The 15,270-nt window shown below is 52.8% G+C and overlaps 1 protein-coding gene across 1 annotated transcript in view; it reads left to right on the top strand.

Moving 5' to 3' along the window:
- The window catches only part of Prkcb (protein kinase C beta), a 306,315-nt gene that overhangs the window by 221,925 nt on the left and 69,120 nt on the right, over positions 1-15,270 (top strand). The window contains 1 exon segment of the mRNA XM_047533405.1: positions 4,354-4,500. Coding sequence (XP_047389361.1) covers positions 4,354-4,500 — 147 coding nt within the window.

Here is a 15,270-nt window from a genome sequence, read left to right as displayed (position 1 = left end):
CTGTGCAGTGGAGCCTGGTGGTCCTGCGCAGGTTGCTTGGATTCGAATCCCCATTCTGCCTCTTCCTTGCTGGGTGACTGCCGGCCAGTTGCTCCACCTCTCTGAGCTTCTGACTGGTCGTCTGTAACGTGGGGAATTGCAACACCTCTTACCTAACCAGGTTATGTGAGGATTCCATGAGGTCATCGTTAGGAGTGTTCAGAGAGACATCGGCTGCTGCTGGTGGTGGTGTGGTTGTTGGCTTCCCCTCCGAATGAAGCAAGCCCAGAACGTTCTTCTGCTTTGGGGCTGGGGAGACTCTCCAGGGACTCCTGGCATATGGGGTCTTTGCCTCCACGGGTGGGCAGCAGGGAGGCCTGGGCTGGCTCCTTGTAGGGACTGAAGCTGCCGAGGAGCCTGCAGTATAAGCCAGGGCAGGCGTGGATGGTCTACGTCAGAGTCGGGAGCCTGGCCACTGAGCAGCCTTCGCTGTCCCCTAGAGGTTCTGGAAGCCGCCACCACTAGTGGATCCCTGTTTCTGAAGACATAGCTCACCTAGCAAGAGAAAGGACCGTTTTTAATTTGGGCTCGACTTTGCCATGTCCCCTTTGATGGAATATCTGCTGGGCACAAGGCTATTTGGAACCATGGGACATTTAGAAGGACACATGACAAGTTCTCGTTCTCTTAAAGCTCATTGTGTTGGGGGGTCACAAGCCCAAATGTCGCAGGAGCCAGGCGGATACCAGGAAAGGGGAAAAGCCTCGTCCACCCAGATCTACTTTTTCCAAAGAAGCCCGGCTTCTGGGTTTTTAGGAGACATCTCCTGATTTTCAACCATTGGCATCTGATTTAAACATTAAATCAAAAACAAACACTGAGCAGAAAAGACCAGCAGCCTTATTAGACTTGCGACCTAGATTCCAGAAGTTGAAGAGACGTGTGGCTGAGTTCATTTTCTGTTGCTATAACAAAATACCCGAAGCTAGATGCTTCTGAAGGAAAAGAAGGCATTTTTGCTTACCATTTTGGAGGCTGAAAGTCCAAGGTTGGGCAGTGCCATCAGTCTGGCCTCTGACGAGTTCCACAAGGGACCTGGGTGCATGCCGAAGGGGTCAAGCATGTGACCTGGCTTTCCTTACAGCAATCTGCTGTTGACAGAACTAACTGCAGGGGACCAGCATGACGCGGGGCTCAGGGGAGAGGCCGCTAGCTACTCCCCACCCGCCACGGAACAGAACAGAACAGAAGAAAGCTCCTTTTCTCTAAGAAAGTCGGATGAAGAAATTGGAACGTGTTTGCTCCATGGTGTCCCTTTCAGTGGAAAGGGACGGGCACACACCTAGTGACTGCAGCGGGATCGGGGAACCAGGGACAGGCAAGGGCTGGGATCGCCACAGGTCGGGGAGCCAAGTGGGTCAATCTGAAGAGTCCTAAGTCAGAACAGAAAGGAGGTGGGAGACGCGGCGGCCACGCCCCGAGGGGGTGGGTGGAGCGCGTTCGGGTGGGCGGGGCTGGCAGAGTCCTGGGGTCCGAGCCGCAGGATCTGGGGCGGCCGAGGACCTCGTCCCGGGAGGCAGCTTCTTTCCTGCGTGTTTTCTCCTACGCCTTCTCCTTGCAAACTCCGTGGCGTCCTGGTCCGGCCGGGCCCCTCCTTGCCTGCCGCCCTGCATCTCCGTCTCTGGCTTGGCCATCTTGACCACAGGTGCAGCTGCTTCCTGCTGGCCCACCCTTAGCTGTCCCCGAGACACTTGAACCTCAACACAGTCTCACGACGAAATAATCCCACCAAGTATTTTCACAGCGGTTTTTGGGGGTGGCTCCCAAGTAGAAACCAGCACAGGCGCATGGACAGGAGAATGAGCCACCTTGACCGTGGGTGATGATCGCCACGCAGAGAGGCGGAGGCCAGGAACGTTCTGACGAGTGGAAGAGGCCAGACACGGAGGCGTCCGGCCTCCTTGATTCTATGTAGATGAAATGACAGGACAGGCCGAGCTGGCCTCGGGGGGCCAGGAATCAGCGGAGGGGCCGCCCTTGTGGTCGGGAGGGGGCTGCTTCTGGGGACCCTCTTGGAGGGAGGGAGGCGGCCCGCATCTCGTTTGGGGTGTGAGCGGCCGGAATCCGTAACACGGGGCGCACCTCGGCTTTTGAAAGGCTGGTCGTTGAAGAGAACCTGATGGATGCTTCCTCAGCCCTGGTCCCTGGAGGTAGCTCACGGGAAGAAGGAAACCCGGTCGTTTGAAGCCCTTACTGCGGAAGAGGGACCTCGGCCGTCTGATGTCAGAAGGGTCATGTCTTCCAGCCTCCTGCCCACACTTCCGAACTAGCCTCCCCTCCACTCCATCTCCGTGGAGGCTCCCCGTCTTCCCGAGGCTCAGAAGGTGAGGTCCTTCACTGCAGGTGGCCCTGCTCCCTGGGGACCCTCCCGGCGGTGATCAGGCTGTTTCTCACATGCGTCCACGTCGTCCTGTCTGCATTGACACTCGAATTCAGGGCCAGTCTCTTGGAAGCCATTGTCCCTTCCCGATGGTCTCCAAACTCCCATCCTTCAGTGGATCCCTTCCTGCCACTCAGAGGGACCTTCCGAATGTCACAGGATGGCGCCGGGCCCTGCCTGAAGCCTTCGGCAGCTGCAGGTCATGCTCAGGGTCCGCAGGTCTCCTTCCCGTGGCCCCCAAGGTCCTCCAGACCTTCTGTCGCATCCTGGGACGCACCTCCTGACCTGGCGCGCGTTCAGCTCCTGGACCGAGTCCTGTCGCTGATCCTGGGACGCAGTTCCTGCCCCAGACACCGATTCCCTCTCCTGGACACACGGAGGACCAGTCTTGGCGGGGACACACGTGGGGTCTGTCCTGCTCCCGATCCCTCCTCAGCACCTGGCGCGGGCTCTGTCCCTGTGCCCCGGCTGACTGAGTCCTCTTGCCTGGCATGCAAACCCCCGCCAGGCGTTGTTGGCACTTCCTCCCTGAAAGGCGACTGAGTCATGCGGCCGTAGCAATGGCTGCCACGGGTGGAGCCCAGGCCCCGCGCCCCGAGTGGGCAAGGAACTCGATGAACCTCTCGGCATTATCTCCGTTCTCTTGAAGAGGAGGCTGAGGTTTAAATGGCTCAGTCGCCAAGTGCAAAGAGGTGCCAGGCTCTGCTGCAGACGACAACCAGTGAAACCCCTGCCCTCAGGGAGCTTGTGTTCTGGCGTGAAGGGAAAGAGAGCAAATTAAGAGAGAAGTCAAGACATGGTTTGTAAGATGGAAACAAATGATTGCAGAAAATTAAGTAAGGGGGATGGGAATTGCTAAGACAGTTTTATGTACAGCCATCAGGGAAGAGCTGACTTAGGAGAAGTGAGACCATTCTGGGAATGTGTACTCCATGCAAGTGCAAAGGCCCTGGGGCCAGAACATATTCAGTGCGTTCAGAAGACATCAAGGAGGCCGGTGTGGAAGTAATAAGGAGGGAGGTTAAAATCAGTCGGGGTGCAGCAGGGTCACATCGCCTGTAGCCTTTGGCTTTTACTTTTAGAGAGATGGAAGACAGGGTGTCTGGGCAGGGGGCGGGATAGGCCAACTGATTCGTTCAGGGTCACGTAGCTGATCCAGCTTAGAGTCAGGGTTCTAACTCGAGCTTCTAGCTCCACAGTTTAGTGCCTCCTAGCAGCAAATCCTGGACCAAAGCCCTCAGGGTGCAGGTCTGTCACTGCTGGCCTCCTGTCCTGTCCTCATTCCAAGGCATGTGCTGCCGTTCTGCCACCTGCAGCAGGGAGCCCCTCCCCCAGTTTCTTAGAGGGGAGCAAGCAGTGGGGCAGCTACCGTCCAGTATTAATGGGAAGTGAAGTGGATGAAAGGGGCAAATAGAAAGGGAACCTGGTTCAGAGAGAATCAATGCAGGCTTCCTTGAGGACATGAAAATGGGAAGCAGTGGGCAACTTGGTTGGTTAAGGGAAGGCAATGGTCATCCATAGGGCAGTGGCAGCAGGAGCAAAGGCCCTGAGGTATGAGGGACCTGGGGATTTGTATTCATCAGCTTTCCGTTACTGTAACAAATACTTGAGATAAGTCAACTTAAAAAGAGGAAAGGTTTATTTTGACTCACAGTTTCAGAGGTTTCATCCGTGGTCATTGGGGGGTGGGGGTGGGGGACTGTGTCAAGGCAATAGATCCTGGTGGGAGTGATCAGCAGGGAGGGAGGGAAATGACATGGTGACAAGAGACCTGAGGGGCAGCAGAGGGAGGGAGGTGCTGAGAGGGCCTCCAGGTGTGGGCTGAGCGCAGCCGGGCTCTCGTGGGGCAGGACACAGCTTCCAGCAGGGACCTGTGTCTTCCTGCAAGGGTGTCCCCAGCTCTGACCCCGTTTCCTGTGTGCTTCTCCCTCCAGAGGGCCAAGATCGGCCAGGGGCCCAAGACTCCGGAAGAGAAGACGACCAATACTGTCTCCAAATTCGACAACAACGGCAACCGGGACCGGATGAAACTGACCGATTTTAACTTCCTGATGGTGCTGGGCAAGGGCAGCTTCGGCAAGGTACAGTAGGACTCGGGGGCTGCGCCCCGGGGCAGGGGCAGCCGTTCTGTGGGGCTGGCCTTCTAGCCGGGGAGACAGGAGAAAGTCGATAGACCCATGCTGCTGTTTGTAGGAGTGTTGCGAAAGAAACGAATGGAGTGCTGTGTCACAGAGAGGACCCACTGGAGATGACCTCAGCATGTAAGCTGAGAGCTGAGGAATGGCAATGAACCAGCCATGCCTTCCAAGAGCTAGGAATGCACCCGGCAGAGAGAATGGCAAGTGCAAAGGCCCTGTGGTGGGGAGGGACTTGGTGCATGGTAGGTGCCATGGGCAGGGGCTGGAGGATGTGATTTCACAGAGGGAAGCAGGAGCCTTATGAGCAATGGAGACAAGTCTGGGTGGTGCTCACAGTGCAGTGGGGAGTGGTTGGAAGCCGTTTGGCAGCAGAGTGACACGCTCAGATTGGCCTTTTGGCAAAGAACACCGTGGCCGCTGAGAGTGGACATGATTCCTTCCCATCGGCAGCACAGGGGAAGGATGGCCCGGGACTCGTGAGCCGTGCTGGCTGCCTTTACAGGTGCCCTGAGTGGCCACTTTGCCCAGGTTGAGACTGTGCCTCGCATATTCCCGACTGGCTTCGCGGTGTCTGGCGTCTTGAATCCCTTCGAGTGCCACCAAGACGGCCAGCGCACACGCGAACCACGCAAGCGCCGGCGTGCAGAAACGGCGGCGTCTGGCGGTCTTGGCGGCCTGGGCAGGAGATCTGGAAGCGTTCCTTGAATTGCCGCGTTTCTCTCCTCTCGCCCTCCCCACCGCGCCCTGGGCTGATCCTCAGCTCCTCTGTCACGCAGGCCCTCGCTTCTCTCCACCGCACCTCGGCCTGTACACGTCACCCCGGCCCCTGCAGAACCTCCTAAGGAGCGTCCCCATCTCAGTCGCCACCTGGGGTCAATGCGCTTCCCATTCCGCAACCAGAGGGAGTTTTTAAGATCGGCCTTAGTCCTCCCCTGCCTAAAGCCGCTGGGGCGACTCCCTGTCACAAGAGAACAAATCCTGCACGGTGTTCTTGGCCGGGGACACCTGGGTGATCTGGCCCTTGGTTCTCCACTCGACGTTTTCCTTTCTTGGTTTTCTTCTTGCCATCGCCTGCCATGTTCTGGCCACCGTGGTGGCTCTTGAGTTCCTGGAAGACACAAGGCTCTGTGGTCCTGTCGGACTTTTGTGATGCTCCTCACTGTCATCCTCGGGTGCCTGGCTCCTTCTTGGGATTGATGTGTCCACTTAGATGCCACTTCTGAGAGTTCGTCCGGCGACCCCTCTTTCGGTCCCCCTTCTGTTTCTTCCTGCCTGGAACCCCTCCCCCATGAGAGCTTGGTTTCCTTATGGGTCTGTCCCTCTTCTCTAAGGTCTGAGCTCTCCCGTGTGGAGGGATCTTCTCTGTGGCGGACACCTCTGCATTTCCAGGCCCCACGGATTGAATTCCCTGGGGACCTAACTGAAGGCACACGTTTTCTCTGCCTGTGGCTGGAGAGATCATTCTGCCAAGACGAACTCCAGGATCGGAACCGATGACCCCAAGCTTGAAGAACCTTAGTGCAGGCTGGGAAGAGACAGTAAGGAAGCCCAGTGAGGTTGCCACGCATCCCTGTGGTCCACTTGGTGAGGGAACGGGGCTCGGAACTGGTCTACGCCGTTTTCTGATTTTTTTCTGGCAGCTCTGAGAAGCCTGGATGTAGGGATGGGGAAGCAGGTGGCGAATTGAACTAAGGTTGGGGATTAGCAGAATCAGCCAACCGAAAGATTGTGGGAGTGAGAGAACTTGGGATTCCAGGAAGAGAGAGGCCCACGGCCAGCCTACAGAGTACGGGGTGTAGCAGGTGCTCAATAAAATGGTATTAGATAGATGAATGGAAATGGAGTCTGGACTGGGCAGGGAAAGGGGCATCCAGAGGCACAGGGCTGGCAAACACGTGGGGGAGGCAAGAGATTTAGCTCGACGCAGAGCCCTCGTCTGCATGAGCAAGGCCCTGGGCTCCATCCCCAGTAGTGCAAAAAGGAACCAAAAAAGATGTTCAAAATGTTAAGACGGTTGGACACATTTAGATTTCAGAGATGGAGCCGTTTTCCTGATGACAAAGAGGTAAACGGTCTTAATGAAGAAGAGGGTCTAACAAGCTGAGTCCATTGAGGAGTTTACAGGGATTATGTTTTAAGCCGGCGACCACGGCACACACCTGTGGTCCCAGCCTCCTCTGGAGGCTGACGCAGGACCGTGACTCCAGCCCAGGCGTCTGAGGCCAACCTGGGCAACACAGGGAGACCCAGGCTCATCTTTATTAAGACATAATTCACAACCATGCAAGCCACCCACATAAAATGTACGTGGATTGAGTATGCTCAGAGCTGGCCACCGTCACCACAGTCATTGATAGAATGTTTAATCACCCAAAAAGGAGACTCCGTAACATTAGTAGTCATTCCTCATTCCTCTCCCCCTCAATTATATTTATTTTTTAATTTTTAAAATTCATTCTAATTAGTTGTCCATGACAGTAGAGTGCATTTATGCATTTTGATAAATCACACATAAGTGGAGTATAATCTCTCATTTTTCTGATTATACATATTGCAGGATCACATCTGTCATGCAGTCATGCATGTGCATGAGCTAATAATGTCTGTTTCACTCCACTATCCTTCCTTCCCCATACCCCTTCCCCTCCCTTCACTCCCCTCTGCCTAATCTAGAGTAACTATTCTTCCCTATCCACCTGCCCGCTTATTGTGAGTTAGCATCCACATATCAGAGAAAACATTCAGCCTTTGATTTGGGAGGTTTGGCTTATCTCGCTTAGCATGATAGTCTCCAACTCCTCCATATACCAGCAAATGCCATAATTTCATTCTTCTTTAAGGCTGAGTAATATTCCATTTTGTATATATACTACATTTTCTTTATCCAGTTATCTATTGAAGGGCACCTAGGTTGGTTCCATAGTTCAGCTATTGTGAATTGAGCTGCTATGAACATTGACATGGCTGTGTCACTGTAATATGCTGATTTTAAGTCCTTTGGGTATAAACTGAGGAGTGGGATAGCTGGGTCAAATGGCGGTTCTATTTCAAGTTTTCTGAGGAATCTCCATTCTGCTTTCCATAACATTATTTTAATAAGCCTCAGCATCACATGATTCATAATTAAAATTGTATTAGAAAGATAAACGTGGAGAAGTCTCGCTCCCACCCAGGTGCACATCTTTCATGACCCTCGCGGCCGCCGCCACACTGAACTTTGGTTGATTTCATCTGCATCTCTCCTGTCTCCCCAGGCTAACCTAACATTCTTGTCCTTGTCCTTGTTCACTCAGAAGTCAGGGTACCGCGGATGCGTTTCTGATCCCTGGACCACACGGGTTGGAGAATTTTCGTGGGGAAATGAGAGTTCTGGAAGGCCTGGTGGAGAGGACTGGGGTTGGGGGGCTGGGTGGAGTCGGAGGAGAGTGGATCCCGGGAGACCGCGAGGAGTCGGAGAGAAGAGACGCTAGGTTTCCATAGTAACTCTTGCACTAATTGAGAGTTCTGTTCTGGGCTGGGAAGGGAGCATCAAATAAATCACGAAACAACAGCCATGTCACAAAAACAAAACAGAGTAGCACGCACGTCTGTGATCCTAGAAAACACAGAGCTGGCAACTCCAGGTTCGCCACCTGCGGTTGTAAGTGAAGGCGATTTCCTACCTGAATGCCGGCTTTGAACCTGTCACACCGGTCGGTTAGGTATGCACGTCAGGTCCTCGAACACAGCGGTGCCCACGCTCCCCTCAAAGGTGAAAGAGCTCGGGGTTTCCACCTCCCCTCCCACTGTATGGGCTCTGGCCCAGGAAAACGTGCTCTTGAGTAGAAACGACTAGGGAATGACACAGCATCTCACTGAGACCCGTGGAAACCCAGCAAGAGAGGAGCCAGTGTGAAGGCCACCGAATTCCCATTAAGAACTTTCAAAGGGAGAGCCGGTGCGGAGTGAGCGGGCAGAGCTTCACCTGCAGGGCCTGTCTTCCTGGCCTGGAGAGAGACGCTTTCTAGAACTTTCGAGTGTACTACTCATTTATTATTTACTGTTGTGTTTTAGAGTTTTATCCTTGCAACCATTTTTTATATTTTTGGTGCTGGGGATTGAACCCAGGGCCTTGTGCATGCAAGACAAGCACGCTACCCACTGAGCTACCTCCCCAGCCCTCTTGCAACCACTTCTGTGATTCCTTGAACCTTTAGCTTCGACTCCGTTGATCTCAAGAATGTGACCTCCGTGGTCGTCAAGGGAGCGCTGAGTTAAAGTTACGCTGGGCAGGTGTGCGTCGTCCAGGTGGATTGTACGAGTTTGGCTTAAAAAGCCACCGCAGCCAGCACCTCGTACAGCAGACGCTGAGCACAAACGCAGCCAGCACCTCGTAGACCCGACGCCTCACTCTCGCCCGCTGCCATCAATACCCTCCATTCAATATTTGATTCACGCACGTGGTGTTTGCCCTCCGAGACTTCGTATTTGCTCATGGTAATGTTTTGTCTGATCCTGATCTGTTTAAAAAAATGGTGCTGGGAAGTTGGAATGAACAGTCGGGCTGTGCTCGAAGGGTGGGGTGGGGGTGGGGGGGATGGGAAAGGGAGGCAGCTGGCGGGCGGGGCGGCAGAGAGCCACAAACACAGAAGCCCCAACCCAACAGCAAAATAAAAGCTTTACTGGAAAGCCATCGATAACAGGAAGAAGGGAAAATGTCAATCGATAATGTGAAGGTAGTGGTGCATCAAGATACATTCAAGAGCGAAGTCCCCCATACACACACCCCACCCCCACACACCTACACGTCTGTCTGTCTGTCATCATGGAAAGACATAATTTCAAGTAAGAATACAAGCAAACTGTGCTGTGTATAGACTAATTGCCTTTATGCATTGCACTCCTGGTCCTTACACTTGACCTTTTCCTCCAACGTTTTATTTTGAAAAAAATTTTTTTTTTTTTTTTTTTACATAGAGAACAATTGAAAACGTTGAACAAGGAGCCATATACCTAACACCTCGATTCTACTCTAACATTGGACTCCATTTGCTTTATCACATGTTCGTCTTTTTTTGGTACCAGGGATTGAACCCAGGGACACTTGACCACTGAGCCACATCCCCAACTCTTTCCATTTTTTAATTTTGACACAGGGTCTCGCTGAGTTGCTTAGGGTCTCATAAGTTGCTGAGGCTGGCTCTGAACTTTCGATCCTCCGGCCTCAGCCTCCGGAGCAACTAGGATTACGGGGTGTGCCACCACCCCGGGCTCAGCCCTCTCTCTTGTGCATTTCAAAGCCAGTTGTAGACCTCAGTAGGCTTTACATCCAAACTCTTCAGCATGCGAATCATTAACCGAGACTTGATATTTTTAATGATCGTTTTAAGGTAAAATTTACATGCAAACAAAGGCACATATCTTAAGTGTATGATTCTGTGAGTTTTGGAAAATGCATACTTTAAAATGCAGTGAGGGTATAAACAGTAATCAAAAACAAAAAAAAAATATCATGCTGGCAGATGTAAAATGCAGCTGGAATGTGTCGCAGGAGCCTGCGGGAGTAGGATCTGTCCTAGTTCAGGTTGGCAAAGGCTTCCACGAGAGAGTGACTTAGAGCCACATCCAAAGGAGGGGTTAACTATGCAGAGGGAGGAGAGTAAGTGAAAATCTCAGAAGGGCTCCTTCTTCCTGCTTCCCATCCCAACATACACTTGGCCAGTCTGCCTAGAAGTCAGGGCGCCTCAGCTTCTATGAGGGTGGATTCTACTGCTGTAACAAGTAGACCCCCAAAAGTGCCCTGGCTCAGATGCAATAGAAGTTTAGTTTTCCGTTCTCCTGACAGCCTGAGACGGGTGTTCCTGGCCCCACCCACTCTCTCCATATGGTGACAAAGGGATGTGGTTCCTTCCATCTTCTCTGGTTCCATGAATCTCTGGGGCTTTGTTTTTCTCTGCATTCAGAGGGTGGAGGGGGAACGAGAGTAAGGAGGAGGCACAAGCTGCTTCTTACAGCCTCCGTCTTGGAAGTGGCCCCCCTCACTTCTGCCTGCACACTAGTAGAGAGGGCTCTGTCACGGGGCCACCCGCACCAGAGGGAGGCCTGGAGAAGACTTCTGGTGGATCACAAGTGGCCTCAGCCGTGCTTCCTGCTATTCAGCTCTGGCTGTAACTTCCTTGCAGTGACACAAAAGACCTCCGACTTTTCCCTTGAGAACTCCCAATTTATCACCCCCTCACAAACAGAAAACTCAAAGTGCCTCTTCTCTGTGACATTTCCTTGTGTTCAGATCACAGAACCTGGCAGGTGTTAGGACTGCTTTCCTGAAGCCTTGCATAAGCCAGGAATAAATCAAGTAGGAAGAAGGCAGCGGCTTATGACAGGAAAAGGAAGAAGTAGAAAGTCCTTAGAAACCGGCTGCCCAGGTATTGCAGTCACCTCTAAAAAGCAAAACAAAACCGTTTTTGTTCTGCGCATGCGCCTAAGATGCAGTGGGGCGCAAGAACCCATTCCGCTTCCTCTTCCAGTGCTTGACTTGGCTGAGTAATTCCCAAGAGGCTGAGAAGCTCAGGAGCCCACTGAGGGGTTGGTACCCGCTTCTTCCATGAGTGTTCCTAGAGCTTAGCACTTGGGTGCCACTCCCTGATGTCTCTAGCTCAAAATTCAGATGGTACAAGGTTGATGACAGTCTTGGCCAAGGTTCCCAAGTAGAGATTATTCTTGTACCTGTTTATTTTTTGACATGTCTTTGCCTCCTTTTAAGAAAAAAAAATTTTTCTTTAAATTTCCTTCTCCTCCTCCTCCTCCTCCTCCTCCTCTTCCTCCTCCTCCTCCTCTTTTCAGTACTGGTGTTGGAATCCATAGGTCTTCTACCACTGAGCCACACTCCCTGTCCTTTTAATTTTTTATTTTGAGACAGAGTCTCACCAAGTTGCTTAGAGCCTTGCTAAATTGCCCAGGCTGACCTTGAACTTGCAATCCTCCTACCTCAGCTTCCTGAGTCCCTGGAATTCCAGGCGTGCACCTCTCTCTGCACCCGGCCTCCTTCTTTGCATGACTCTAAGCAATGATATAAGTAAAAGCAGAGGTTCGACATACCAACCAAATGTTTATTTTAATGTGCTTTAGGAGAGCTTATTCAAAGAAAGGCGATTTTGTCCACGTACTGCTGAGAGTGCTAGTGACATGTTTTGTGAAAAACTGTCCTAAAGTTTCATATGCTCCCATTACGGCTCAGCACCTTGACCACCACTGTATTTCTAAGAGCGTGAAGTCTTCCGCTGTCATCCTTGTGCCTACCTGGACGGCACAGCAGTCTGTGGGCCCCCTCCCCCCATGTCCTTTAGATGAGGACTGCTTCCTGCTTCCTCTATCCTTAATAGTGATCTCGATCTCCCTTCTCACTCCCTTACTCTGAATAGATCCAGAGAACCAAAGTGTTTTGTGAGCTCCGATACCTCACTGCTTCCCACCCACTCACTCCTTATCCTCTGGCATGATGACTTCTGACCTCAGCAACTTCCTGAAATACCTGTCAGTGATCTCCTCACTCATCACTGTCCACATCTGGACCCAAGACTGGACGGCTTGTCTACAAGAGCCGAGGGCATGCATGAGGGGATTGGGATGAAGATGGGAATCCATCGGTCCTACTGGAGAAAAGTTATCACTGCCCATAATCATAGGCCTAATGATTCATTCCCCCAAGGAGTGTGTATTGAGCATCTACTATATCCCAGGCATTCCTCTAGGTACAAAGGAAATGGCCTGGAATGAAAGTATCTGCCCTCATGGATTTAGATCCTGTTGGTGGCGTCAGGCTTCATTATAAGTGCTTTACTCTGTTGCAACTTTATAATTGTTACTCAGGAATGTTGTGACTCTTACTCCCATTTGATAGCTGAGATGCAGAGTTAAAATAACTTGCCCAGATCACAAACTAGTAAATGCCATTTAGTGGATGAGGTTTGACTTAGAGATTATGAGTCGGGTCCCCCGATTGCTTGAGACTTAACACAGAGGTCACCTAGAACATTCTAGGAGGCTGTTTTTCCCTCCTTTTTCCTCACTTTCCCCACGAAGTGCCTAACAGAGTTTGCATGCCTTATTTCCAGTGTAAGCTGCTTCCATCAGACAGATGGCCTGCCCATGGTGACCGGGGGCTGCGTCATGCTGTTCTCCCTCCTCACTCTGGGCTGGCCACTTACCCATCGGGGGCAACTGCTCACTGGAAGCGGGAGTCATCTGCAGGGCTGGCGAGAGGGGCTTTGGGTCCCCCTGGGATCCTCAGGTCTTGCAGGCCTCTCTGGGCTTGGTGCTCACCCCTCATCTGGTTCCTCTGCCCCGTCTCACCCTCTCTCTAGCCCTCTCCACCCACCCCACCCACTCCAGTTCCACTGACAACCTTCTTCTCTCCCCTGTCGTCTGCTGAGCTCATGCTAATGGTCGGGGACCATGCTGTGAACCCCACTCGTCTTATGGTATTGATTCTCACCACACCTCTGCCAGACAGTTACCCTGCCAGGCAGTTATAATGACCCTGTTACATCCGTAATGGAGACGCTCAGCGAGGTTGAGTGACTTTTCCAAGATCACACAGCGGTGAGGAAGCAGCGCCGGGACTTGAAACTTGGCTTTGCGATTCCAGTGGCCTCTTTCCATCTGGCGCAGCGGTCTTCTCCGCTTTGGGGTCCACGCATCTCTCCAAACCACTCGTCTTTTCCTCTTTCCCCCTGCTCTCCCTCCTCCACCTTCGCTCTCTTTTTGAGCCGACATTTTCAGAACGGCTGCCAGGTCCGCGTGACATCAGTAGGCTCCTCCTTCCCCCACCGACAAGAGTTCAGGGTGTCACCTTGTGATTTCATGGGTCTAAGGACAAATATATTAACATCGTATACCAAAACATTTTCTTCAACCTTCAAGTTCATTTTTTTCCCTTTGATTTTTAAAAAGAAATTAAAATACCTTCATGAGCCCCCCAAAGGTGAGCACCCCCCAGCTCGGTGCCTGTGACGCTCCCGTCTTCTACAGGGGCTTCCCTCGGCAGCCCCCGAGCCGACTCCCCGGAAACCAGGTGCTTCTCTGGCACGCTCTGTGGTCACAAGAGAGCAATGCAGAGCTCCGAGCCCCAGACTGCAGCAAGTCTTCGGCTGGAGCCAAGTGCAGCCCTGAGTTTCCCCAGGAAGAAACCGCCTGAGGAGATTAAAAGGCGGTTTAGTTGGTACCAGTAACTAAGGCCTTCTCTTAAGGCTTTGAACTCCAGTTGTGGGAGTCTATCCTAATTTTAATCTCATTAGTGGTATGTCTCCACACACGTACATACATACATTAGGCTGGTTACATAATCCCACAGACAAAGGCACCTCCCTGCACCTCGATCCGCTCCGCTATCTTCCTGCACCATATGGTGGAATCCTTTATCATGTGGCTCACAGATAGCGCGCAGTCTTCGCTACCTGTTCCCTTAATCCTCTTCCAGAGAACCTTTTTGACATCTGCTGTCTGTCTTGGACTCCTGCCAGCTCTTCGGTTCTCTCCCACCTTCCCCTTACCCCCAGATTTCCAGATGCCATTCTGATTGCTGGATGGGTTCGTCTTCCCAAATCGCGCTGCCCGGTTCCCCGGGTCTCCCCTCCGTGAAGTGGCTTGCTGCGCCTTCTGACTCCGCTCCTCAGAAGATGGGGAATCACAGAACGTGAGACAAGGTCCCTTTTCCCCAGCACCACGATGGGATCAGGGAAGGTGAAACGTTGGGAAGGTACCTTGCGCCCCTCCATCTTCTGCAAGTAGGTTGTGGAGCCAGCGTGAGTCAGGGGAGCCTATGGGAAAGGCGTGGCTCGTTCCTGTGCTTCTCTTGATGCCCACGGGGGTCCTGCAGCCTGAGTGGGACAGTCCTCAGCGGGCCGCCAGCCATGGCTCCGTCTCTGGGGTCCCCTCCCCGTCACCTTGCTTCTCCACCACTGTCCATCTCTATGGTCCCAGTTCCGTCACAAGTCACGTCTGATTCCCAAACCTAGACTATCCTAGGAATCCAAAACCCCAGGAAGGAGACACTGCTGGGCTCACGTGGCTCTGGGCTCCGTGTGGTCCCCTTAGCTGTGCCCAGCAGGAGGGTCACTTCTTCAGCCATGCATCAGGAAGGATGAGGGGGCATCTCTGTGAAAATCACACGTGCCCTGGGCAGTTGCTCTAAGAGAAGGAAGACAGGCACTGGCCCCTTTGGCACCCAGGCCACGGGGGAGTTTCCGCTATGTCTGTACATTCTTTAAAATGTTGCTGGTCCTTGGTGGGAGGTACCTTCTCTGCCACACACACAGACTGCAGTCTTCGGATCCCAGGGTGGTTAGCATCCCGCTTGCACAGATGTGAGTGATTCCTGGGGATTCCTGGGAGTACAGGCTCCCCCCCCCCTCCCCCGGGGTCACAGTAAGCACTGGGCTCACTGAAGAGATTGATACTACCTTTTGAGCCCTGGGAACTCATCTGTCTGTTTACAGGCTCGTTTTCCTTCACAGTGATGTCCCCAGATAGGCACTGCGACTCTCTCCACTTTACAGACGAGGAAACAGAGGCTCAGAGAGGGCCACCAGCCATGCAAGGTGGTGCCCGACTCACAGCCGGGAAGGTACACAGCCTCCCCTGTACCCAACCCGATCCATTCCTGCCTCCAGAAACCCGAGAAACCCCGTTCTCCATTAGGGTGTCTGTAACTTCAACAACAAAGGGAGGCTTGTC

Source organism: Sciurus carolinensis, chromosome 18 (assembly GCF_902686445.1).
Source record: "Sciurus carolinensis chromosome 18, mSciCar1.2, whole genome shotgun sequence".
In the NCBI taxonomy this organism is placed as follows: domain Eukaryota; kingdom Metazoa; phylum Chordata; class Mammalia; order Rodentia; family Sciuridae; genus Sciurus; species Sciurus carolinensis.
Note: the sequence above shows the minus strand (reverse complement) of the source record. Positions and strands in the feature narration are given on the sequence as shown.